The sequence below is a fragment of the Phalacrocorax aristotelis genome, chromosome 2, assembly GCF_949628215.1.
Source record: "Phalacrocorax aristotelis chromosome 2, bGulAri2.1, whole genome shotgun sequence".
NCBI classification, from domain to species: Eukaryota; Metazoa; Chordata; class Aves; order Suliformes; family Phalacrocoracidae; genus Phalacrocorax; species Phalacrocorax aristotelis.
The window spans coordinates 57,329,417-57,355,699 of record NC_134277.1 but is presented as its reverse complement, the minus strand read 5'-3'; the positions used below and the strand labels follow the sequence as shown (position 1 = coordinate 57,355,699).

The window sequence follows — 26,283 nt, the reverse complement described above, 5'->3', positions numbered from 1 at the left end:
AGAAGGGATTCATTTTTTCGTTACTTGACTCCATGCCTGGATTGCTGATAATTGCACTAAAAACCAGAAGACCCCACCTGAAAATTTGTATCCAACTTTTACTAAAAAACAACTGCTTAATTCTTACCTTTGATTTCTATTTTAGACTGTAAGTTTAAAGTTTTTATATTTATATAATTAAAACCGTATAAAAGGACACAATCAAATGCTGCTTTAAGAAATAAATCTTAAAAAGGACATATTTAGAGTAGAACAGGTAGAACACTATATTCAGCAATGGTTTGCAAGAAGCTCCTTATGATAGGATGTACAGGGTGAAAAGTATGTTAACTGGATGAGCATTACAGGCGTTCTGCTGTTTTATTATCAGTCTTACTGGGATCTGCCTAAGTGAGATGCAAAGCTGACTTTGAGCGAAAGCTTTTCTTGCAGTAAAAGGGCTCTAGTTAATTGCATGTAATATGTTGTAAATGAATGCTTAGTTGCAGTTCAGACTGAGTCAAATTCAGACCAGGTGTAACCCCACTGAAACAGGTCCTATTATAACTAGGCACGTCACATATGTGCAGCACAGGGCTTTATTCTCCACAGTCTTGTACTGTGTATGGTTAATCTAAAGAAGGGAATATAATGCTCTATCATGCCATAATAGCTTCATTTTTTACCCTCTTTCAAGAAGTGTGAATGGCAGTGAAGTGCTACAAAGTGAATAAAAATGAAATTCATCAGTATTACAGAAAGTTGCATCTAATTCAGGCTCTGTTGAAATGTAATTTTGCAGCTAGCCTCCTATAGAAAGTTCGTATAGATTATAGGATGGTGACATTCAGGGAGATTGTTTTGGAGATCACCTGCATCTTTCATTAGAAAGTGGTGGATGTTTTTCACTACAAATACACACAAATGGCAAGATTTCCGCCTTCAGAAACGGTATAACGTAAGAAGTCAAGCAACATAAAGAATATAGACTATGCAGGCGCGTGTTGCCTGCCATATATGTCTATAGAAGGACATATATATGAGTGTGATCATGTATATATGCCTGTAAATGTGTATGTCACAGATCTTGTAATTACAAGTCAGTTTGAAGCAACTTGCTCCAGACTGGTTCAGTGTTACTCAAACGGTTTAAAGTCATTGGACGCAGCACGTTATTAATTCCAGGAAAGTTCTGGAGCTGAGAGAACTGTGCTGGAGTTTAACACTTCATTACTTCATTTTCAGACCCTAAAAGCAACTACTAATTAGCACTTTCCGTGTAATTAATGATACAGGTTTTAGAAACTCAGACATGCTTAGCCGTGATTTTAATTCAAAATGATGCTTGCCAGAAGTGTCACGAGCTTGCATGGAGGGAGCACAGATTAATTACGCAAGGTACTGTTAATACAAAGTCCAGTTAGGATACTAAGGATTCCTGAACAAGAATATCCCAGTGAGAAGGACAAAGCTGTCGATGCTGTCTGAGCACATGAGGTTAATCAGTGTGGCTCTGTTGTGCTCAATGAAACTATTCCATTTTACTCTGGCATATGGCAATGTATTCATGAAGAAAAATTTCACCTACCCTAGCAGATAAAACAGAATAGATAATACAGTAAGCTGAAAGGAAAGAACAAACCACAGACTCTGTTAATTTTGAACTGGTAACAGAAAAATGAAAAAAGAGGCAATGATGTGTGTGAGTTAAATACAATTGTAAAATGATGACTATTAGCTGATGAAACCTGGAAAAAAGTATTATATATGCTATACTTTATTAGATGCAGGATACGTCTTTTTACAAATTCAGTTAGATGACTTGTCTCTAAGTTAGTGATTTTTAATGAAACTTGTCAACATTACAAATGCAGACGGATTTTTGTGAAACTTAGTCATTTTGAAAAATTATTTCAAAGTATTTCAAGTCTCATACCTGCCTTTAAGATCACACCACATGTCTGGTTTCATAGTCACAGTTTGATACTGTTTTCCCCTGTACTTAAGTAACAAGCCGTAAAAGCAACTGATGACTTGTCTGCATTGTCTACTCAAAGCTTAGTGTTGTCAGTTAGAAAGCAGAGGGAAAAGAACAGGATTTAAAGCAAAACCCTTTTTTCACATTACTAAAAAATCATACATATATTGTGGGTAAAATGCTCCAAACAGAAGTGTGTTTTTAAACTCTCCCTTCCTGTAATGCCATTGGGTTTTCATTTTTAATCTAAGATATTAGAAGCAGTAAGAATTTCACAGATCTCTTCAGGGCTGCAAGGTTGCTGAGTGCATTGTTACTCCTGTGACCTGAGCAATTTGTCAGCAGTCACTTTTTCAGGTTGTTTCCATGAGGAGAAGTAGATGGCAGGGTTGGAAACTTCTTTTTATTCACTCCTGTTTGTTTACAAAGAATGTACACAAATTCCTGCTTCCGTCAACTCAAACAACAGGAGACAGTTTTCTTACGTGACGCTCCTGGCTGCTTTTTCTCTCCCAGGTCCTGCCCAAGGAGAATTCATTCACGTTCTCTCTCCTACATCTCTGTTGGTGTCAGACTATGAGTCTGTCCTGCTGACTGTCCACAGCTTTCCGCATCTGATTACGCAATATTTCTGGCTGCATATTACACATATACATAGCTGCATCAAAATATTTATGTAAACTTCTGTGTATAAAGTCAGCTATGCAGACCCCCTTAGCACCCATGGCTCAACTCCCAGCCACCCTTATTTACATCCCACGTTTTGGACAGGGGCTCCTACATGTCAGTTTACCAGGGGATGAATGAAGCTATTTCTTACATTACTCCTCATAAAAAAAGGAGCATCTGAGCATGTGAAAAGCAGTATTTGATCACTGTTAACTTAGTTATGATTTGTTTTTGTGACTTAATTCAGTTAAGATTGCAATGTCTGTAGGGCCCAGGTTTTAGGACAGCACTTAAGGACTTGCTGAACTCGGTCAGGGGTGCTTTCCTGAAGAGTAGCTGGCTACATCTGTAAAATGGGAAAGGTACTTCTTTGCCCCTTAGCAACAATCCTAAACAATAAATGAGGATTTTGAAAATTCAAAACAAAAACTAAAGGTGAAGTCCTGGCCTGGGGTAAGGAAAGGATGAAAACTCCATTGAATTCAGTGAGCCCAGGTGTTCATCCAACGTTTATTAGTGGGTTTCTGCACCTTCGTTTCTCAGATTCACTTGCCCACAGACTTCATGCAACTCTTTAGGGAGAGTAAGACAAAGCAGTGACATCTCTACCTATTTAAGCATGAGCTAGAAGCAGCCATGGTGTTATCCTAATACCTGATGATCAGCTTTATTGAACATTATACTAGGCCATCTACAAGTTACCTCTCCCTTCATGAACTGGGGTCCTTTTTGGAGGGACTTGTATCATTTGGTCTGCCTAGTGTCAGTTGCTGATGGAGGCTACAGAATGATCTGGGAGTACCAAGGCTTTTCCACAAGTGTGGAAGGGCCTGTGTGCTCTCTTGCAGTGCAGGGTGAACCCTCCCTTATGGAGAGAGCACTTGGCTGTGAGTGCACCACCTGGATATCAAAGGCCAAAGGGCCTGAAGCCTTGTCCTGCATGGTGGTGTAGAGGGAGTCAGTGTGTCTCACTATGACAGGTTCCTCTACTGCAACCAGGTCTGTATGTTTTATTTCAAGAAAGATGTTAGACAGTTGGGGGGACTACAAGGAGTAGCAGGGAAAATTATCAGAGGTCTGAAAAAATGATACCAATGAGTTAAAGTAGACTTGACCTAGTTTGTACAGATTAAAAATAAGACGACCGGACAGGAAGAGGTTATAGTAATAATTACAAGTATGTGAAAGAGAAAAGAAAGGAAGTAACTGTGAAGGTGAGTGATGAGTGCTGGGTATAACAACAACGTGCTGGTCTTGAATTGCTGCAGGAAAGATTTAGGATAGGGGATAGGGTAGGAAAGGAAACTTTAATATGGTAAGCATAACATTGGTTCTATATGAATAAAGACATCCCAAAGAAACAAATCTATCCTTTTGAAATTTAAAAAATATTTTAAAACATAAGAAATGTCCCACTGGGTCAAACTAGAGGTGTCAGATACTATATAGTCACACAGTCTGTCTCTGATGGTGGAAACAGCGGATGTTATTGAAGAAGCACATGAAACTGCCTGCTTTCTGACTTCATTCTTTCTGTGGTCTCCCAACATCAATAATCATTAGATTAGCAGTCCCAAAGCATCTGCCCTTCCTTGTTCCTTTTAGTATTTTTTTACAGACCTGTTGTCTTTGGACTTGTCTAATCCCATATGAACCTGCTGGGTGTGTCTGCCTCCTGTGGCAGCTGTTCCAGAAGTCCACCAATGCATTTTTTAATCTCTTTAAGCTGTTCGCCGATGACTTTCACTGAATGCCCCCATTTATACACTTGAAAAGCTCTTTTCCTAAAACCTTGCAAAGCAGAACCAGAAAGAAGGCGGCACTCAGTTACTTTTGCAAGACTTACATGCATCAGATCTTGCAGAACTGTGTGTGTTTTGTGATACAAGGAAGGCATCTTCACAGTTTCTGTGAGGAAAACTATCATGATACAAACAAACTATCCTCACAGTATTCACAAAATTGGGATCTCCTCAGCATTTTTGTATCAGCCTGTCTCCTTAGGCACACCTATGCAATGTATAGGAAAGAAGGAATTTTTCCTGACTTGAATTCACAGCTGTTTTGCAGTAAATTTTGCAGCTGTGACCAGAAACTGGATGACCTTGTTAGTAGGACAGCCACAAAGTAGCCACAAAGTTTGGTTTTGATTATATCGTCTGTTTTTCTTCTTCTTGAAGTCTGTTCCTTAAAATTTGATGTGCTCATGTAATTGCAATGTAGTTCACTGCCCTGCTTTGCCTCCGGTGAGGGGAGTTTGAGACTTCGCAGAGGGGGAGGAGAGAAAGAGAGAGAGACAGACAGATGGATAGACATACACAGAAGTCTGGAAGTATGGAAAAATAAATGATATCACTTATGGGCTTTTCTGTCAGTGTATATGAGTTATTGAATGCTTAAGCAGAAGTATTACACATTTGCTTCTAACCCTTATCCCCCATAAAACTCAACAAGTACAAAGATAACCTGCATGTAGTTTATTAGTGGTCTTACATGCATTAATCTTTTTTTTCTTTTTCCTTTTCTACTTTGTTCAAAAAAAAAAAAAGTCTGTAACAGAGATACAAATCAGATTCCCTCCAGTGGTGTAGGTTTCCATTTCTCAATAGGTAGATGGAAGAAAAAGATTCATAAATCACTTACACTTCTGTGAATCTGAGATTTTTTGGAAGTGACTGGTGTTTTGGAAAATGTGAACGATTGGGGCAGGCATCTTGCATTCTTGTGGCATCTGGATTTTGGAAGTGTTGAGCCCTCCCGTGTCTGAAATGCAGCCCCTTTAAGGTGTCGTAAAAGGAACATGTTGCAAATTGAGGCCTCTGAAACCACTAATCACTTTTGAAAAAGCTGGTTGTTGGTTTTAGTAGTTCTGGACTCTCAGAATGCTTGCTTTCAGGTCTTGTTTACCGCCACTGGGCATGAATTGAATGGCACCAGTGCCATCTCGGTGCACATTTCTAAGCAGACATGGCTGGATCGGCTGGGCAAGGCCAGGTGGTGCCGCTGCCCACCCTTCCTGCTGATGCTGACCTGGCTAGAAAGCAATGGGAGCTTGGTGGGGCAGCAAGAGGGAATATGGCTGCCAGTGAAGGCTGAGGGCTCCCATGGGGTTTGAGGGGACTCTGTGCTATAAGGATTCTTCACACATCCTGTATTCAAGAGGTATTGAACAACGTAAATTAAAAACTTTGGGAAGGAGGGCAGGAATCCAGGTCTTCCCTTCCCAAAATAGTGCACCATACCAGCAACATTGTGAGCTTTGATTTCTTTTTCTTCTTTTTGGCCCACAACATCAACTTTATTGTTGAGCAGCCTAAATGGTTTCTGAAAGGCAGAGAAAGACCTGCCACCTTCTGTTCTCTTCAAATTCTTCTGATCTTTTCAGATCAGAAAAATCATCCAGGCTGCCCTGTGACAGTATCTTGCATGAGGGTGATGTTAAACCCAGCCAGGTCATCTTGCCTTATGAAGAGCTCTCCAGAAACAGCTGGAGAGAATTATTTGAAGGCAGCTATCTGAGCTATTTAAGAAATCACCCTGAATGGCTGAACCATTGTCACCATTTCTGAGTACTCCCCTTAGCTGTTCTGGCTGTTCCTCTGCTCCCTCGTGATCTTTTCAGTTAAGTGTTTGAAGTTTGGAGGTAGAGGGAATGAAGTGCAGGTTGCCAGGCTCCACAGGAAAATCCTAGTACCTCAGACTCAACCCTTGCTGCTGAGCACGGCGCAAAAGAAAGATACTAAACAAATAAGGACTCCTCCTTTCCTTAGCACACCTGTCCAGTTACGTCTTAATGCATCTGCTGCTGGTGTCATTGTTTTCCAGTAAAAGCCAGTCACTAAGATGATGTCCGTCTCCTCTGCCGTACCCTACAAGTTTGCTTACTTGCAAGTTGGGCAAAAGTTGGCAGAGTCTGGCTTAGCATCCTCCTTCTGGAGGCTTATATGGTGTTAAAGGAGATATAGATAAAGAAGATGTCTCTGTGAGGTAAAATCTGTCCTTTGATGGAAGCCATTTTTATTTATATAAGGAGGGCCATAGCAAATATACTTAACATTCAAGCACTTGCACTGTACAGCTGTAAGGCGCGTCACTGCAGGCCAGTGAAACTATCTTCTGTATTTGTATTTGTCCTTTAGTTAGAAAGGTATTTTGCCATTGGGGAGGCATAATCACTTTTTACATTGCTCTACATGGGGTAAAGAATGTGAAGGAGGGATGCTTGACCACAAATACCCAACTGACACAGCAGTCTCTTCTCAGCTTGGAGGGACTGAGTGGAGAATATTGCCAAACTTCAGTAAATATAAGTGATCTGCATTAAGTTCAAGTTGTACGTATACATCTTACGGCTTCTACAGTCTGTTTCCTACTTGGGGCCAAAGGTTCCTCTTCAGCATCCAGCTTCCCAATTCTCTAGTCACCAGCACCCTAACAGCCTCCTACTGAGATAAAAATATATTCAGATCACCGCAGTTCCCTCCTGCCCCTCCCACACTGTTTGGCAGGGATCTCCTGTGCTCTTGCTTTGAATAGGTTAAAAAATTAATGTTAGATGCAGGTGCTCTTGTAACTGTCGTCACAGAGCAGTGATGGGCCGGATTGAAATCTCTAAGCTGAGGTCTTAAGTCAGTCATGTCTTGTGGCTGAATCGTAAGTTTGTCTTTTTACCAGATGGGATCTGCCAAAGTTTTGAACTGGACTTGGAAAGCATTGTTGTGCATGCATGAATACTTAGAAGGTAAAAAACCCTCAACCACCCTATATTTCCAACGGTGCTTTGTACTTGGAGCTCCCAATGAAATCAGTCCACTTAGTTTTTTTTTTTTTTTCTTTTAAAGTGATTCAGCTGGTGGCTGAAGATGTCCTGGGCATTAACCACTCACAGAGAAATAAAATACTTTAACCAGATTGTTTGTATGTTGCATTTTTTGAGCTTGGTGAATTTGATAGCATCTTCAGGATGCGGCTGTCTAGTGTTTGAAGTGTGAGGAGTATGAACTCACAGTATATATATACAAGAAAAAAATGCTAGGGTACAGTAAGGAGGCATTGTTTTAGCCTCATGTATGGTAATTGTATGTTTTTTAATGAATAGACCAGAGTAGTTACACTTAGTAATGTTTGTTCACTAAAAACGAAAAGGGGTGTTAAATCATTGTGTTCTTTGATGAATGGCTTGTACACTGAAGAATAAATTGAACAAACTGGCATAGAGCTCAGTGAACATGAAATCAGCTATTAGAAGAAAGCTTGTGAACAAATTCTGAGCCTGATATGCATCTTTTGATTAATGTCCTATCAATCATCCATAGTGGCTACCTTAGCTAAATCGTGCTGTAATCATTCATGGTTGCTTACAGGAACACTAGCAGGGACTATAGAGCTGCAATAACTGAATATTATTACTGATTTCTCCCTAACTCTTGCTGTGAACAATTACTGTTTTCACTACATTTCTGCCTCCCTTTATTAAAAAGAATACAATGCAAAATGAAAAGAGAGTTCCTCAAAGACCAGTAAAATTCTCCCAGGGTATTCTTAATGATATTCTGTCCTAAATGGGCAAACTATTGTAATGCAGAGTTCTCACCAGGAATAATAGTAATGTAATCACATTGAAGCTGTCTCTTTATGGATTGTAGTCAAACAGACAAAATGTATAGTCAGATTAATGAACACAGAATTTCTGTAGAATTATTACTTAAAGTGGTTGAAATTATTTTAGCTCTTTTTGTATCCCAGTTTTTTCAGTTAATGCACTTAACACAAACAGCAATTAGGTCTCCAGACTGCAAATTTGGTTTAAATCCACCCTTTTGACATTAGAAGCAGCTTTGATTCTTAAAAGGTTTTATGCCTGCACCCCTCTCTTTTAAGACCTAATGTTTTGAATTTGTATGGCTCTTTTGAACTGTGGTGGTTTTGGGGTTTTTTAAGGAAAAAAAATCAATGAATATGCTTTTTCTTTTTTTTTTCCCCTTCTATGATTATAAGTTATTGGCAAATGTTTACAGGAGAATTTCATATTCCTGTGTGTGAAGATTTAGTTCCACACCATTTATTTCTCAAGTGTGATACAAAGAATGCTGTGGCACTACCCACAAAATAGGTCCTTAGATGGCAGTGTAATTTCCTCCAAAGTCACTGTAGTCTGGGAAATACGGTGAAGTAATGAAGTGATGACAGGTATTAACATGCATAATGGGCTTTAATAGACATTTAATGTTGTTTAACTGGAAGAAGGAGAAGTGCTTTCCCACTGGAATATTTCTACATTGAAACTCATTGATCACCAATTTCAGAGGGGAAAGGTTAATCCATCTGTTTCTGTAACCAAACGGCACTGATGACAATTCTTTAGGTGACATTCTGGATGAACTGAGCTTTCCATCTTTGCAAACAAATGAGTGATATGACAAGCATAGTGTTCAGAACACATTTAACCAATTGATTTTCTCTCCTCTTGTAATAAGATCTAGAGACATATGAAAGACCGTAGCATGAGGCAAGATTAAAGGAACTGCTTCATACACACGAACATAGGGGAACTGCATTATCAATAAAAGTACTATAAAGCATGTAGGCACCCATTCTTTTTCTTTATATAAAGTTTGTTATTGCAATAAATAGCTGTTATTGAACTGCTTGCCTTTTATTTCAGTTTTTTGAGTTTTATTTCAGTCAGGTCTCTGTGATTTCCTGGTAAATGTTAGGAAAAAACATTATGTTTTGTTATGGTATCATTTTTGCACCCACTAGTAAATGCAGGCCAACTCCAGATTTAAAAGCAGATTTTATTGTCCTTTGGGACGTGAAGACAGACATGAGGGAGACAGAGGGGCTTGACTTCAATTAACATAAATATATCAAATATATTTTAAATGTTTAATCTGTACAGTTCTGTACTGTAATGACCCTCATCTTCTTCCTTCCTTTTCCCTCCTTTTTCTCCCAAATTCAGCCCTGCTCTGAGTTTTACATACCCTCCTACACCAGTATCCCTCCAGCAAATGCATCAGCAAATCATAAGTCGTCAACAAACCCTAGGTTCAGCCTTTGGACACAGCCCTCCACTCATCCATCCTGCTCCAACTTTTCCTACCCAGAGACCTATCCCTGGCATCCCCAGTGTCCTGAACCCTGTCCAAGTCAGCTCTGGACCTTCTGAGTCCACACAGGTGAGAAACAACAAAAGAAACCTTTGCACCCCACTAATTTATGAAAAAAAAACCCCACTATTTATATTGCCTGTATGGCAATTAATCACCACGGTCACTGAGACCCTTCGATAACAGGTTTTTTGCAGCTATAGCATTTGCAGTCCCTTTATTATAAATCTCAGGAGTGTATGCATGGTTCCTGATTGGTAGTATGCTTTTTAGTCCTTGTAAATATTTCAGTGTGCTGCAGCAGCTTCTCATTCCAAACTGTCTCTCCTGGATCTTATACAGGAACATGATACAGGTGGGGAGCAAGAAAAGTGGGGAAAACCTCATCAAAACACTAATGTTTTAAAGACCAGCAGCTTCACTTCCAAATCAAGCTGACTGTAATATACACAGGGTTAGATTCTGCCCTCCTGACACAGGTGTGAGTAAATCAAAGTGAGTAACGCAATCTGTGAGCAACAGAGAAACCTGAAGACAGCACAGAGATGTGAAGGGTTTTTTTCTCAGATTTGTGGAAAATTGGTCTTAGTGAGTTTGAATTAATCATTTTGATAAACCAAGTTGTATTCTCAAAAGCTGGAGATGCGCAGCAGTGAGTTAGGCCCATAATGTGGAGTTTATCACAGTTCGTGGTTTGCCTGTTATTAACTAGTGCTGCTTGTTTCCAGATGACCTGGGATAGGTTATTTATCAGTCTGGGAGCTGTTTATCTCCTGGCTAGCTTTTACAAATGTAGAAGCAGAACATACTGCTGTAGGAAGCATATTGATTTTTTTGTGGGGTCCATACAAGTTCAGATATCTCTAAAAGATCTCTGGATTCCTACAAGATCCATTTGCAGGTGTAGATAATGGTGTTCAGTCTAGCACGGCAAGAGAAAAACAGGATTCTGGCCTGTTTATGTCAGCAGTAGTTTTGCTATTGACAGGAGAATCCAGGACTTCATCTAGGATTTTTTGGCTGAGTGTTGCACACTGGTGTTCAGTTTTTATTCCTATCCACCCTTATAATGGGAAACACAGTAAAAGAGCTGAGGTCTTGCGTGCAGATGTTAAGTGCTAAACCTTTCCTCCAAGAGTGAAAAAATACATCTTTTTCTTGTGTTGATTCAAACTAGTGCACAGTGATTTCATTTTTCAAAATTGCTTTTTTGAAGTCGTCATTATGTGGCAAATCAAGTTCTTCCTATCCCTCCCTGGCCTGACAAAACCAGCACTGGTTTGTAGCAAGGAGTTACATCAAATGCTCTCCTTCCTGTTCCCTCCCTGCTCCATTACAAGGTTGAGCGATGCAGCTCTTCCACAAGTTAATGCTATGTGATTGAAGCACAATGTAATTGCATATCCAATATAATTAACAGTGTAGCTTCTACAAATAAAGTTGCTGAGCAGATGCTGTGTATTTCTGTTTGGAGCTACATATTTATCACAGTCTAATTTTGTCTTTTTTTGGGAAAAAAAAAAACCAAACCTGCCTGCAGCAGAATAAACCTACAAGTGAATCTGCAGTGAGCAGCACTGGCGATCCCATGCACAACAAGCGCTCCAAGATAAAGCCCGATGAGGACCTCCCCAGCCCAGGAGCAGGAAGCGTGCAGGTATGGCTGTCAGGTTACAATCATAAGCCTTTCCTCTTGCTGCCAGAGGGAAAACGGACCTCACCTGTAGCATGTGTTTTCAGTCTTTCTGCCCTCATACAGCCCTTAATCTAGTTCACACATGGGCAGCCTCAGCTCATGGTAGCAAGTGTTAAACGTAGGCAGTGAGGGGCTGCTGGCTGTGTTGCAGAATGAGGGCAGAGAGGAAGGAGGCTGATAGAGAGGTGCCTCTGGTCAATCAGAGAGTGCTCAGCCCTCTGTTCACCATGGAAGAGCAAACCAGAGACATTCAAGTCTTTATTGAGGATGTCTTTTCTATTCAGCAAGAATATTTAAGCCACGTTGACTTTACCAGGCCTTAGCGCTGTACTGCATTGAGGCCTCAGTGTCAGGCTCTAGTCTCATTAGCTATACTTCCTATACTGGTTAATGCCACCGGTTTTAGTAGGGCAACTCCTGATTTACAGTGACTCGGGGGAGATGAGAATCAGAGCCTCAGTCTTGTGAGTGAATCCATGAAAACAAAGCAGCAGTCCATCTAAATCCTTCAGCAGGTTTGAAATGGAAAGAGCGTGAGTGCATAATCTGAACCAAATGTTTACGCTAACATCTGACCCTTACCCTGGGCACGTAACAAGCTGGGGAGAATGAGGTACCTTAAGGAACTGAAGATGGAAAGTCAAAACCCAAAATTAAATACTCTTTTCTCCTGCTCACCCCTTTCATGCACACATTACAGGCAAGAACAGACTAACAAGTAGCCTGAAAATTACCCAATTACCAAAATTGCTTTTGGAAAGGTTTTGTGGACAAAATTGTCACAGGATTAACAATGAAAACACACTTTGGATTACTGCTGATCTATTTTGTGTCTAACCATAGTACTAAAGTCAAATTCCAATTAATTCAAAATATTGAATGGTGCCTTTTTTCACTAGTGATGCCACTGAATAATAATGGGTAAGTGTGCAAATAAAGAGCTGCCTGAATCTGGAGAGAGGGAAGCCAAGCCTTTACGATTTGCTTTGAATTGAAATGTAAAGGGATTTTTTTTTTTTAAATTCTCTGCAGTGAGTACTTCTGGGGAGGAAAAATTTGTTTTATTTGTATAGTCTGCAAATGGCTTCCGGCTTACCAGGCCTGTTTCGGGCTTATGTATTTTGTAGAACTGAGTAAGAGAATGAACTGTGAGTAAAATAATCTGCATGCCCAGCCCCATCTTTCTTTTAATGCTGAAATAAATCACTTTTCTTCCTCTTCAGTTTCAGAATTTCCTCTCTCCTCACCCCTGTTTTTTGCCTCTCTCCAGGAACAGCCAGAAGGAATGACCCTGGTAAAAGAGGAAGGGGACAAAGATGAAAGTAAACAGGAGCCTGAAGTGGTCTACGAGACAAACTGCCACTGGGAAGGCTGTTCCCGGGAGTTTGACACGCAGGAACAGCTAGTGCATGTAAGTTAATGGTGTTCAGGAACTGGGTTTTAAAACTACGTGACCTTTTTCATGGGGGTCGGGTTCTCTGACCCTGTGCTGAGTCAAGTTTCTTAGCTAACAGTGCTGCAAACCAGAGAGGGGTTTATGAGTTTCTGAGAATAAAGAAAACTCAGAGCCACAGTGCTTGACCTGTTCAGTCAGCTAAAGCTTAGTGTAAAATTCAATAAAGTCTTCAATAGAGATTGTAGTGGCTCTGATCCTGTAAGCCAGCAAATGCTATTTTGAGTTAGAGACTTTGATAGTTATTGAGTAATAGTAAGCTGGACATGAATTATTATTAACCTTTAGCCAAGTTTGATTTCTTTCTCCCAAAAGGGACTGTAACAGCAGAAATGGGCAAGGGGAATTCTTCCCCTTCCCTAAGGGGGTTTTTGGTATCAGTTTCCTGTTGTGTGTAAACTGATGTGGATTATTCAGCTGAATACATGGAGACCGAGTTCTTTCAGTCTTTTTAGCAAAAGCAAACTGTATGGTCTTATTTGTGCTACCCAAATACTAGTTGTGTCTGCCTTGTTTTTTCTTCCACTCTACCACTTCTCCAAAATAAATGATTTTCACTGTTCTGTAGTATTGTAAGCTAGAAAGTGTATGATCAAAAACTAGACAATAACCTGGCAAGTACAGTCCCCCGCCATTTCCAACCTCCTTAGCTAGCAGCACCTCTCTTAATTACAGGCATCATAGAACTTATCTAAACACTCTGAAAAAAAAGAATTCCTAGTACAGATTAGAGAGGAACATCTTCCACAAATAATCAGTGTCAGAATCCTATTTATTGTAGAAAACTGTTTAATACTTTCCTGGAGGTCATGCAAAATCTGTTGCATAATGTGGCCAATACTACTGAAATAGCTTGTTGAAAAATGTACTTTTCTACCCAAAACAAATTTTAAAAACCCACTGTATATTTCCAAACACTATGCAAAATGGTAAACTGATGTTGCAAAGCTGACTTTAGTAAAGCAATGACAGCTTTTACTTGGTGGAGTGGGAGAGCTATTGGTGTTGCAGTTATTAATCAAGATATATTTTCAGTTTCTTATTAGGTAGTAATAACAGTTACAGTAACAATAATAATAAATGAAAGACTATCACAAACTAAAATAATGGAAAAAATGTGACTTTATAAAGAATCCTTTGGACATATTTTGCACAAAAACATTTTAATAGGCCAAGATGAAATGTGAGGAGGGACACTTTCAGTGTCATAATACCTTTGGGGAAGAAATGCCATATGGACGGCTGCTGCAAAGGGTTGGACACATTTAAAAGATCAAGTGTCGGTCTTGCAATTAATTCCATGCAAACAGACCAGTTGACATCATCTGGGCTCTGCACAGCCAGTCTGTATACCTGCTAATAATTGTTAGGCTGAAGCTTTATGATGCCTGACAAACCTTTCTCAATATTCAGAAATTATTCCAGTGATGATGGCAAATTTATACCAAAATATATGAAATAAAAGAGAAATTCAGAATAAAGGTGCCCTTGGTAATGAAAATAAGGAAGAGGTTTTTTTGAAGTTTCAAGCATAAGAATTAACTGAATTCCACTGTGCCTGTTAGCTAATAGCTGACATTTTGTAGTTTCAGGTGAATTAAATTGACAGTGTGATAGTTTGTTTGGGGGTTTTTAAATTTGTTGTTTCTGGTGTGATTTTTGTAGCGAATCTGAGTGTACTGTAGGGGTCAATAGCAAGACTCCTCTGCAAAAAGTGTATTTGTTACATTTCTGCACGATGGCAACATCTGAGATGGGTTTCTCTAGACATAAAGAAGGCAGATAAAAAATGTTTCTGTGATACAAGGAGTTCTTTTTGGCAGGGCTCAGGATTCAGATACGTTACGATGGCATTTAAGATTACGAGGTGCAAGTCCTGATTCAATATCCTGAAGACAATAAAATCATCATCATCATCGCAACCATCACATTCAAGTAGCGCAAATCATGCAGTAAGAGTCAGCGTGACTCAGTGATGGCGCCCTATTTTGTGATTTCTTTTGCTGCTCCGACAGAGCCCTGCTGTGGGGACTTGAACGAGTTATTTCTGTCAAGAATTGCAAAGGGCTTTAGACATCTAACTCTGTTTGAAAGTCTGGCCTTTCACCCTGGTCTGTCTCTCCCACATTTTGCTGCCCTTGATTGCCACAGCCTTCTGATGTACACCTGCAGCAACTAGGGAAATGAAGTCCAGCTCTCCTTAGGGCTTCACGGGATGGCAGTCCTGGTTTCGCTTAGGTGTGTGATTCCAGCAGAAAGCCTTAAGTTCCTGAGCAGCAGTTCAGCCCTTGAAAATCTCCCTGCTGGTGTGACTGATGTATGCCTCCTACCCAAATACTTGTGGTTAAATCCAAGTAGATACAAATTGCCACAATTTGCGCTTACCTTTGCACTGGATGAGTTCTTGTCTTGGTCTGTGCAAGTGTGCACTTGAATTAGGCAGAGAGAGAGTATGTGTCTCAGTGGCATGAGTACATGCTTTACTCAGTAATATTTACACAGCAGTAGCAGCTGGAGGCCTCATCAAGCCCAGGGTACCATGTCGCTAGACGCTGTTCAAAACAGAAGAGAAGGAATGGCCGTGATATGGGCATGACGTCTTTCTTCACCCTGCAACTCCAGAGCCATGTAGATTGGGCTGTTCAGTGCTGTCTGGAGGTACCTGAGCTAGTTCATATATGGGTAGGCGTGTAGCTAGGATCATGCTATGCTTCCCAGCAAGGTCAAGGCTTTGCAAGTTAATAGATATTAACCTTCAAATCTTGCAGCAGAGCTCTGCCACGTTGCCTCCCCTGGCAGCATGCCCTGCTGCTCTGCGAGTGATTCCCAACTGGCTGGCAGACTCAGCAGACCCTCAGTTGCTCCAGCCGAGTTTGAAGGGGGGTCTGAAGTCAGATGCTGGACTGCCATCTGGGACATCAAAAGTATAGATAACCATCCTGTTTTGTTGACTTTGCTGTGGGGTAGTAATCATCAAGGCAGGGGCAACTGGCATAGATAAAGACGATAAAGGCTTAAATTGCTCTAGCAAGACTCATCTAGACAACATCTGCCAGCTTCCCTATACTCCCGAACGCTCAGAAAGGTTGATTAGCAGTCACGTGTTCAGAAGTCGGGTGGGTATGGCACATGTGATACTACATCATATTGTGTACACACACCTACTTGTGGTTACTATGGGTAGTCAAGTGAACTGTATAGTGAAACTAAGAGTGAGGTATGTAGACCTTCACAAAGGATAGCAAGAAACCCCTTCCCTGTCACCCACTTCACTGAGTACATGTTACGTAGCATGTATTCAGTAGAAATGAAAATGCATTTGTATGTTTGACTTTGAAGTATTTGGAGTATTCTTGCACCTGTACAACTCTCTAAACCACTTCCCTGGGCTTTGGAAGTTCAGCTGGGAAGAGAAAATTTGCAAAAATGCAGAGCTTCAGAAAAAAGACCTAAAAAGCTTCTGTGTACATTCTGATAAGGCTAAATTTTCTGGATCTATGCAGGCTAGCAGTAAGTCTTTTAATGAATGTGGATTATTTTTTTTTTTCAGAGGAGCAAAGCTACTGTTTGTAGCCATACATAATAGTAAGATACCGGATCCAAAACATCCAATGGCACAGAACAGCCTGTTATCCAAGCCTTGCATCCCAAAGCACTGTAATTGTAGAGGAACTGCAGTGTTTAGGGAAAAGATGGAAATATGTTTCTCGCTGTTTGTTTTGTTTTCTAAAGGGTTAGGTACCTCAGCGTGAATTCTATTCGCGCTAGGTTGAGCAGAGCTCCGGAGAGCTTTTCCACAATACACAATGTACACAGTTCACATTATAGATGTCATTACTCCCGTCACGTATAGGGTGTATACACAAGCACGTATGCATGTGTTTTGAGAGAGGTAAATATGAATTTATGTATATTCTGGGCTTTCTGTCACATGAGAATAGCTTTATTATCTTTTGGGGAACGATGGGACCCGATTTACTTTGAAATCAGTTGTAGGTGAATCAGATTCTAGCAACATCTGCATTATAATGTGATGTGTGGTGTAGCATGTATGAGATGGTGAATACAAAAATAACCTGTGTCTGAATATGTGGTATACCTTTAGAGCAGAAATTGCAATCCTCGGCACAATAGTCAGTATTTGATGGCATTTTTCTGCATTACTTTCTGTGGCAAAGTCCTGCTGTTATTAGTGTAAAATGTCGGCACTAGTGAAAGTGTGCTTAGGCACCAAGAGACAATGTTTTCTGACTGAATTTGTGAACAGAACATGGGCTGCTATGAATAAATAACTGAAAAGCTACATAAAAGAATCATTATTGACCCACCCAGAAGCGTTTGACACTGCAATGATTTTGGTGCGGGAGCTCTTATTTTCAAGTGATATGTGCCACTTAGAATTCAGCGTGGTTAAATTTTCATGATACATACACCAAAAGGCAAGGTGTTAAACCATTCAGACGCTCTGCCTTATTTATAGCACCTATCCATCCTTTCCCCCCCTCCCTCTCTTACAGTTAATAGAAAGATTCATGATTCTTCATGGTTGTCTATCTAGCGTCTGACAGTACTGACTGCCCTGCTAAAGCAAGTCACTATCTATAATTGATATCCTTCTATGGAATAGGGTACTGGCTGCAATTGAAGGGTTTTGCTGAAAGCTCTTAAATCCTGACAAGTTCTGCCCTTGTTCTGGTTCAGTCGCCAAGCTGTACTGCTGGGATCCCAGGGTTATTTGAAGTTGGTGCAAAAGGGGTGCGTGTGTTGCACATTAGCAAATCACAAAGTTGGAGAGCTGCATTAGAGCTGCCACTGCATTCACCTGCCAGGTAGTCTTATTTACATTGCGTTGCACTCCTGAAAAGATTGCTTACATTACTGCTTGAACATGTGTATTAGAGGTTTCTTTCTTTCCCTTTTTCTTAACAGAAAAAAAAAAGGATCTTATTTATTTTAAAACCTCAGTTTGCTGCTGGGGTCTTTATCATTCAGCTGTTTAATTAATTTCTCTGCCCAGCGAGATATTATAATTGGGCTTAGCTGAGCTCAAGTTTGTTTTAAATATGTGATAAATGCACTTGAGCGCCCAGAAGCTAATAAGATATTGTATATTTTTATAAATCTGATTTTTGTTGCAGTTTGTCTTTTTTTTTTCCCCCAGAAATCAGTTTAAGAATAAAATATTGCAAAAGGTTTAGACACTGAAGATAAAAGTTTATTTAAGAAAATTATCCTTCAAGGAAATGACGGAAGTTATTGTTAAATATTAATACAGTGGCAATCAGAAAAACGCAGTGCTGCCTATTTCTCATCCCCCTTGCTGTGCAGCCTTGATGATAATTATTTTTCATTCAAAAACATGCTTGAAGAACTGTAGAGCTATTTTTTTGTTACTGTTTTCGCCTTAATTGTACAGCAATAAAATTCCCTCATTGTTGTTACATTTGATTAGATGAGATCAAAAAGCCCTAAACTGACAGCGATGGCTTACATTTAGGATTTCATTTTCTGAGGTCTTCCTGCCTATTTGCAAAGCCCCGGTGACTGGAGCCCTCCCCTGCCAATCCCCAGGGCAGCTGCTGTAATGCTGAACCAGGCTCTCTCATCGCCCCAGAGGAGTTTCTTGTGTTTCTCAGGTAACCGTATGTTCCGAAGGTAACCGCGGTGCACTGAGAACCACCATTACATGAAGCTCCCTGAGTTGAGTTTCTTCAGGTTTTTGCCCTCTGCTCCTACAGAAAAGGGTGGATTCAGCCCTGACTGACAGAAGTTGGCCAGCAATCCATGGAGACCTACACCTGTCTACAGCCTGCCTCAGCTGAGGTTTTGCAGCACCTATAGTGATACGGACTGCCTTAATCAGTGCTGTGCATCTCAAAACACTTAAGAACATGTCTGATCAGGAGGTGAGGAACACACTGCTCTCTGAAGGACCATCTTTGGGGTTGGTCATTTTGGATGCCCAGAAATAAGGACTCTCAAAGTCAATAGACTTTTGAAAGTCTCATTTGCTCTGCCACCATGCTGTCCTTGGCCTGTGGCTTCTTCCTCAGCTTCTGTTCTGTAGGAGAGTGGTAGGTAAGGACTAGAGAGAGGTTCTCTTAAAAAAAGACCCAACTGCAATAGGAGAATAAGCCAAATTAGAGCAGTTCCCCTGAGTAACAGCTGCAGTGGTAAAGCTGTAAATGACCACGAGCATCATGCATTGGCCCACCGCTTCCAGGAGGAGAAACTGTCCCAAGAGCAAACAGCCCTGAGCTGCCAAAGCTGCTGGGGTGCTACTTGCAGCTGTGTGGGTAGGCATTGATGCCTGAAAGGAGGCAATTACACACAGCTGCCCCAAAAGGCAGATTATCCACTGTACATTAGCAATTTCTTTTCTCTGGGTACTGGAGGTGGTGTTGCAACTGGTCATGATGCAGGTAAGCATCAGCTATGTGAAGCAAGTCCCTTCACAATCCTAAAGAGATGTCATTGAACATCCCAGTTTGCATGTGTCTCCGAATACTTGTAGGGATTTATTTAATTTTTAATTTTTCTTTGCAGAGGCAGTTTTCAGTGCATTTTTATAATAGTTGTATTTGGCTCTAGTGCAGTAACTCAGAGAAGCTCCAGCCCATTCACAGGTTCATTGTGCGTGGTAGTGACAGCCACTGCCCTGAAAGGTTCAGAAATGTTCCCTTTAAATTGAAAAGAGTAAGGAATAGATAAGAACATGAAATCCATTATAGTAATCATTTTTTTCCTGACAAAAGGAGAATGTGTTACGTACCACAGCAAAGGGGGTTTTATTGGTGTTTTTATTCTATTTCATCTTATTTGGAGAAGCAATGCTGTGGCCAAAGAATCAAGTGAGACAAGCCCGGGGTTTGGGACACATGAAGAAGGCAGGGAGTTTTAGAGGCAAACAAGTGCCATGGAAAGGTGTTTTTCCCAGTTTGTGCATCCCCTTAGTATATTTGATCTTTGTAGCTGTGATGGAGCAAGGGGGAGGAGAGAGAGGGCGGAGAGATTATAGCAAATAATTGTGGGAAACATCTGTTCAGAAGTTTTTAGATTTTGAAATCTCCTCCTCAGTGCCTGTTTAAAGGCTGAGTTATAATTACAGCACCACCTTATTGTGCTGGATTATAGGCTGCTGAGCCCGTAGTTTTAAACTGTGCCAGAACGGTAGCAGTGTTTATAGGCCAGCAATTCATTACATGGCATAGGAAAGCTAGTAAGCAGATCTGTGCCCCTAAACGCATGTTCGTTTTCTCTGTGTTTCCTTATGGGTACCTAACACAGGCTTGTTTAAATGAAGCATGTCTTTAACCCTCCATCAAAGCTAACCATGTAAGTGCTGTCGGGTTTTAAGGTTAAGTAACCACAGACAGACCTCTGCTGTTCTGTAGCCTCAGTAGCCCTCGGGGTCTGGTACAGCCCGTTTGCCTTCCCAGCACATCCTTCCTCTGCGCCAGCCACTGTGATGCCCTCTGCCTTCCAGCAGTGTTAAAAGTCAGCACTGCTGCCTTGTGATGAGATCTTATTCACTCTGGGGTTGACCCAAAGGCCAGCTGTGCTTTGGCTCAGGTCCTCTTAAGCACTCCACTACACAAGCACATCGGCAGTTCCCCTACCTAGAGTCTGGCTTTTGATGAATCACAGAGGAGAAGGGGGAAAAAAAAAATGAAGTGGGGATTTCTTTTTTTGATAAAGTAAGGTTTACAAAAAAATAAATCCACCCTAATCTGTTAAGTATTAAGAGGGGATTTAGAGAGAGAAATGTAATCATTTTTTATTTTAATTCCTCTGTAATTAGCATTTCTTTCACAGCATTAGGAAGACTTGTTGTTAGTCTGCTGCTGCTACAGCTACTGTTCATATGAGTTGCCAGAGTAATTGTCTTTGAATTGGTGTCTCTGAAAGAAGTTGCTAAACTATGACATGTCATTTAAATAGCGCTTCTTTTTCACTGATGTGGGTAGAGATGAACAGTGCTCCTCCTATGCCCCTAGAAGTTATTCTAGCCATTTAGATTGAAATCATAACAAGTGGGCACTTGAGTGGAAAGGGCTGTGTATGGTAGGGAGCAGAGTTTGGCCTCTGTTTGTATTTTTAATTACAAAGCACTATTTAGGTGGTTTGTGGATATATGTACTTTTTTGAAGTGTTTATTTTGCCTGAGGGTTCAGCTAGTGAACTCTTCCAGGTTAGTGATGTTTCGTAGGTGACTTCCAGTTCCAGGGAGAAGTGTAGGATAAGAAGCTGACAGCGAAGTCCATGGGGAGCCGGTGCTGACTCAGTGACAAATGCGCAGGCAAGAGTAAAGCTGTGGAATGAGTTGGCTCTTTGGCTCCTGACTCTTGTAGGCTTATCATGGAAAAGACGGAAGAGGGAAGACCCTGCCTGCTTTTTTGCTGCTTCCAAGCTGCAAGGAAGGCTGGGCTTGGGCATCAACTCCAGCTACCTTTCAGTCCTGACCAATGGGCCAGGACAAAACGGATTCACCAGGACAGAGCTGCGGTTTCTGTGCAGCTTTTTCCTGCCTTGCTACTGCTGACTAAGTGATTTACTGTTATGTAGCCTGTGTTATGAAGTTGAACCAGTGGAGGATCTACCTCGAACCTTCTGGAGTCTCCTGTTTGGTGTGGTGTGTCTCTGCGCTGTTTTTGTCACCTCCCAATTAATAGGATTTTAACCATAGTGCAGCCCGTCTTTGTATCTTTGTCACAAGTGCCGTGTTCTGCCTCTTAGTTGCCCATATTCTACCCAAAAGGTTTGCCCATAGAAACCTGATGCCTGGGAGAATAGAAATCTATGAGTGCTGGCCCAGCTATTGCATGTGGAAATGCTTTTTGTCAGACACAAGCGACAGATCAGCATGCATGAACAGAGGCAGGGACAGGCACGCTAAATACAGGGGCGAGTGCAGTTTCAGCATTTGGTTTTGAGAGGGCTGGGCTGCCTGGATTCATTTTTGCAGTCTCTTTTGTTTGTGTAACCTCTTAATAGAAAGAAAGAAAAAGCAGATGAGCCTTTTATCGTAGTGAAACGAATTAGTGCTTTCCAGTGCTTGAACTTTTGTGTGAGCGTGACTTTTCTTCAAGGTGTCGTGTGCCTAATCTATAAAATGAATGGGTGGTGGTTCTGTCAGGAGTGGGTCCTCTCGTGGCTTGCACTGTAGGTATGAGGTCTGCATATACCATTCTTACATGTATTGCAGGGCTGAGATGCTGCAGTTCTCTGTGAGATAAAGTAGTCAAGCTGAAAATGAAACAAAGCTCTAACTGTATCCCTCCTTGTGTTTAGCAGAGATAAACTACAGTGGAGTCTCAGTGCTGCTCCGTTTGGCTTCTGGCAGCAGCTTTAATTGGTAAAATGCAGATTTTTTTTTTTGATCAAGAGAGGATTATTCTTGTTATCAGTCTGGAGCATCTTATTTCAAGATGAAAAGGCTTCGCTGAATTACAGATGCCAACGTTTTTACAAAGCACTTTGGCGATTGACATCTCAAAGAGAAAGTATGATTTATTAGCCTATAATGGCTAACACTGAGCACTGGGCTAGGTGCCACTGATTTGTGAAATTGCTTAATATGAATTGCCTTTTTGTGTAATTCAAACCCCAGGTTTTTTCAAATAAAGTTAGAATATAAAGTGTATGAAACGTTACATACCCGGAAAAGGAAAAGGGTAATGGGGCTGTGCCACTAAAAAGAAAAGAAAGGCAAAGGAAGAAAGAGAGAGAGAAAAAGAAAGAGAAGGAGAAAGAAAAAGAGAGTCAGAAAAGAAAGAAAAAGAAAGGCCTACTTCTAAATCCATCTTGGTGGTGCTTTTTTACAGTAGTTTGGTTGATATCTTGGCAGGGTAAAGATTAATAACAAGCCTTGTCGCTATCAGTACCTGCTTGTCGATTCTCTGTAACAGGGCTGTCTGTTCAGCATGGAAATTATTGATTAAATAAAAATTGCTATTAGATTGTGATGTGATCCATAATCACAAACAATGGTGGACATTCCTCTTTCAGATCCCAAGCCATGCATCAAGTTTTTCCTTGCAGTAATTTATATTGTGCTGACACTCGCACCCATTAGGCTTTTATCCTCTGCTACATGTGTCAAGAAAGCACTAAAAGAAAGAACAGCAGCAGCACAGCAGCAGGTAGGAACTCACTAAATTTTCAGAGAAGCACAAGATAGCTTTGCTTCTAGTTAGCACCTTACCCCGGTAGTGATTACTGCCAGATGAGGGCAACACCCCTTGAATTCAGGGCCTTTTTCAGAGTGTTTTCAGTGAGGGCAAGAGCTTGCTCCACAAGTATTCGTACCTAAAATTACTACTGTCCTTTTTTTCCTTCCATTATTCCCTTGCCTCTGGTTTTATTTCTGATTGATGCTTAAGGTACACCCATTGTTAGGCCCTCGTGATGGTTCTGGCTGGGATAGAGTTAATTTTCTTCATAGTAGCTAGTATGGGAATATGTTCTGCATTTGTGCTGAAAACAGTGCTGATAATACAGAGGTGGTTTTGTTATTGCTGAGCCGCGCTTACACAGAGTCAAGGCCTTTCCCACTTCTCACCCCACCTCACCAGTGAGGGGGTTTGGGGTGCACAAGGAGTTGGGAGGGGACACAGCCAGGACAGCTGGGCCCAACTGACTGAAGGGATATTCCATTCCATATGACGTCATGCTCAGCATATAAAGCTGGGGGAAGGGGAAGGAAGGGGGCGACTTTTGGAGTGATGGTGTTTTTCTTCTCAAGTGACCATTTCCTGGAGATGGCTGAACAACTGCCTTCCGGTGGGAAGGAGTGAATGAATTCCTCGTTTTGCTTTGCTTATATGTGCAGCTTTTGCTTTACCTATTAAACTGTCTTTATCTCAACTCAAGAGTTTTCTCACTTTTACCACTCTGATTCTCTCCCCGATCCCACTGGTGAGGAAGAGTGATTGAGTGGCCCTGTGGTGCTTGGTTGCCAGCTGGGGTTAAACCCTGACAGCCTTCCGTGTCAGGACGATGTGGAAAGGGAATGCATCCGGGGAGATCCAGTATGTTTTTGTGGGGTATTTTTAACATTTTGGACTCCAAAGAGCAAGTGGGTTTCCTGTATTTGTTTAGCTCTGATGCTTCCTAATTTGGGGAATCCAGGACTGGAGTGCTTCAGTTAAGACTGCATCACTTCAGGCTGAGTTAATTAAAAAGATAGTATCTCACTGTTCTCTTCACGGCACATGTGAGCATGATACCAACTTTCTTCCTCCTGTGAGACCCTTTGTCTAACACTAAAGGAAGCTTAGTCAAAATGTTTTCCAGTGTTTGGTCACTTACAGGAGTTATGCCCACACAGCTTTTCTTGTCTCAGAAGATTTAAACAATATATATGTCAAAACTGATCAAGCCCACCTGGCCTGACTGCTAGGGAGAGGCATTCCTATAGCTCTGGGGCGTGCATTGTAGATTGTTTTGCCAGTTACCAGCACTAGGCAGGATTACTAAAAGAGTTTTGCAGCTCTGTATGAGAGGTGGGAATATAGAAGCTTAATACACTGTGGGTATGTGACTTTTTTTGTTAGTGTAATTTTTCTTAAAGTTAGTAAAATTAAGACTTTATCCTTTAAACTGTTATCAGTACTAATTATCATACGATGTACATTTCTGTATCTCGCTGCTGTTGGGGTAGTTTTTGCATATCTTTGCTTCTGACTAAACCGTTTCCAATATTATCACAGATAATCAAGAAAGCCCTGCCAGCAGTATTTGACCGTTTGCCACATTACACTTGGCTTAAGGAGTGTTTAACAGTGAGCTTAGCTTACTTCATTATGCAGGGCACATATGAAGTTTTCAGGCTTGGCCAGTGTCGTTTAAATCAAGAGGCTACATTTTGCAAAGCTGGAGCATGTGCCTTGCACACCTTCCTCCAGTGCAGCCACTTTCTCCACGTGGATCAGAGCCAAGGGATTACCAGCCAGGAAATTAATTGCCAAGGGGATTCCAACACTTACAGTTAGTAAAAAAGCCTGAACAAAGAGGTTTGTTTTATATCGTATTCTGTAGGCGCCAGACTCCAGCTCTGATAGTTTTTGGATGAGGGAGGGTTACAGAGATACAGGACTGCCCTTTGGTTTGCAGACTTCTGGCGCTGACTGCCAGCAGAAGTCTGTGCCATTCAGGTGGTGCCACAATGGTATATAGGAGAAGAGATGAGTCTTTGAGTTAAACCAGACTATTTAGGATTGATTTTTAGTTACCAGAAGCACCTGTAAGTTCTCTGCAGGTCAATTAAAGTTAGTGTGTGGAATGCAAGGCAGAAAAAAAATTGGCCTTGGCTCTTTTCAGAGTGTGTTAGGTGATACCCCCATGTTCTGCTAAGAGATCCTGTACAGTTTTCATTCCAACAGCTCACACATACGTCTGTAGTCTAGCTACACTACTAGACTGTCTGTGGTAGAAAATGTTATCCTGTGGCGAGAGAGAGATGAAAGAAGCTATCTCTGCTGCCACTCCCTGGAGCATCAAGGGCGACTAACTTCTAACATGTGACAGGCCCTTGCTAACCCCGACTTTGCTAGGATGTGGTTAGGATGTTTGCTAGGATGACCAAGCCTAGTGCAGCTGTGAAAGATAAATTCTAAATTTTCCAGTGGAAAAATGCCGAGGGAGGTCTCAGAGGAGCAATAAACTGTTGCATGTGCTGAAGCTTTTTAGAAATGTTTCTTAGAGATATTAGGAAGGAAGTGCCTGAAATCTCCAGTTCAGTCGTGGTGTCATGGCTTTAACACACCGCTGCTCCTGTCACCTACCAATGTTGTATTAATTCTACCAGGATCTCCTCTGTGATGAAACAAATGTTAAAACGTACACTGTCTAGTAAAGATTTTGGTAATGCTTATCACTACCATCATTTTTCTTTGTAGTCTCTGTGAAAAGTGTTGTGTGCTTTTAAGTCACTACATTCCTGACTTTCTTAGGTTTTGGTTTTTTTTTTCGTTTCATTGCAAAAAGTGGATCAGGCAATATCTCCTAATCTGAATGGCAGCTTTTGTAGATTATGTATAAGGAGACACTAAGTGCATTTACTGAAAAATATCCTGCTATTTAACAGTCTCTTTCTGCAGACAAAGCATTGGTGTTTTATTCATACAGGCAATTCGGATGTGTCCATGTGGAAAGCATAGGACTCTCTTAAAAAAATTAAAAAGACTTACTGATTGATTTACACAGGAAGATGCTGCTGAGGAATAGCTTTTCTTTCATTTTAAGTGGATCAGTGTTAGCTGTGCTGTAATAATTTAAAAAGGACTAAAAGCAGAAGAAAGCGCATGGTTTTACAAAATCTGGTCCAAGGTTGAAATAAACGAAGTGCATATTCTGCAGCAAGTCCTGCCTACATGCTTACTGTTACTGTCCATAC

At 41.0% G+C, this 26,283-nt stretch overlaps 1 protein-coding gene across 2 annotated transcripts in view; it reads left to right on the top strand.

The window, feature by feature from the left end:
- The window catches only part of GLI3 (GLI family zinc finger 3), a 211,396-nt gene that overhangs the window by 157,821 nt on the left and 27,292 nt on the right, over positions 1-26,283 (top strand). Inside the window, exons 9-11 of one of the 2 annotated variants that reach the window (XM_075083707.1) lie at positions 9,591-9,807; positions 11,279-11,395; positions 12,705-12,845. In XM_075083707.1, the coding sequence (XP_074939808.1) occupies positions 9,591-9,807; positions 11,279-11,395; positions 12,705-12,845 (475 nt within the window). The remainder of the gene's footprint in view (positions 1-9,590; positions 9,808-11,278; positions 11,396-12,704; positions 12,846-26,283) is intronic. The other variant, XM_075083708.1, reaches the window with a different exon arrangement.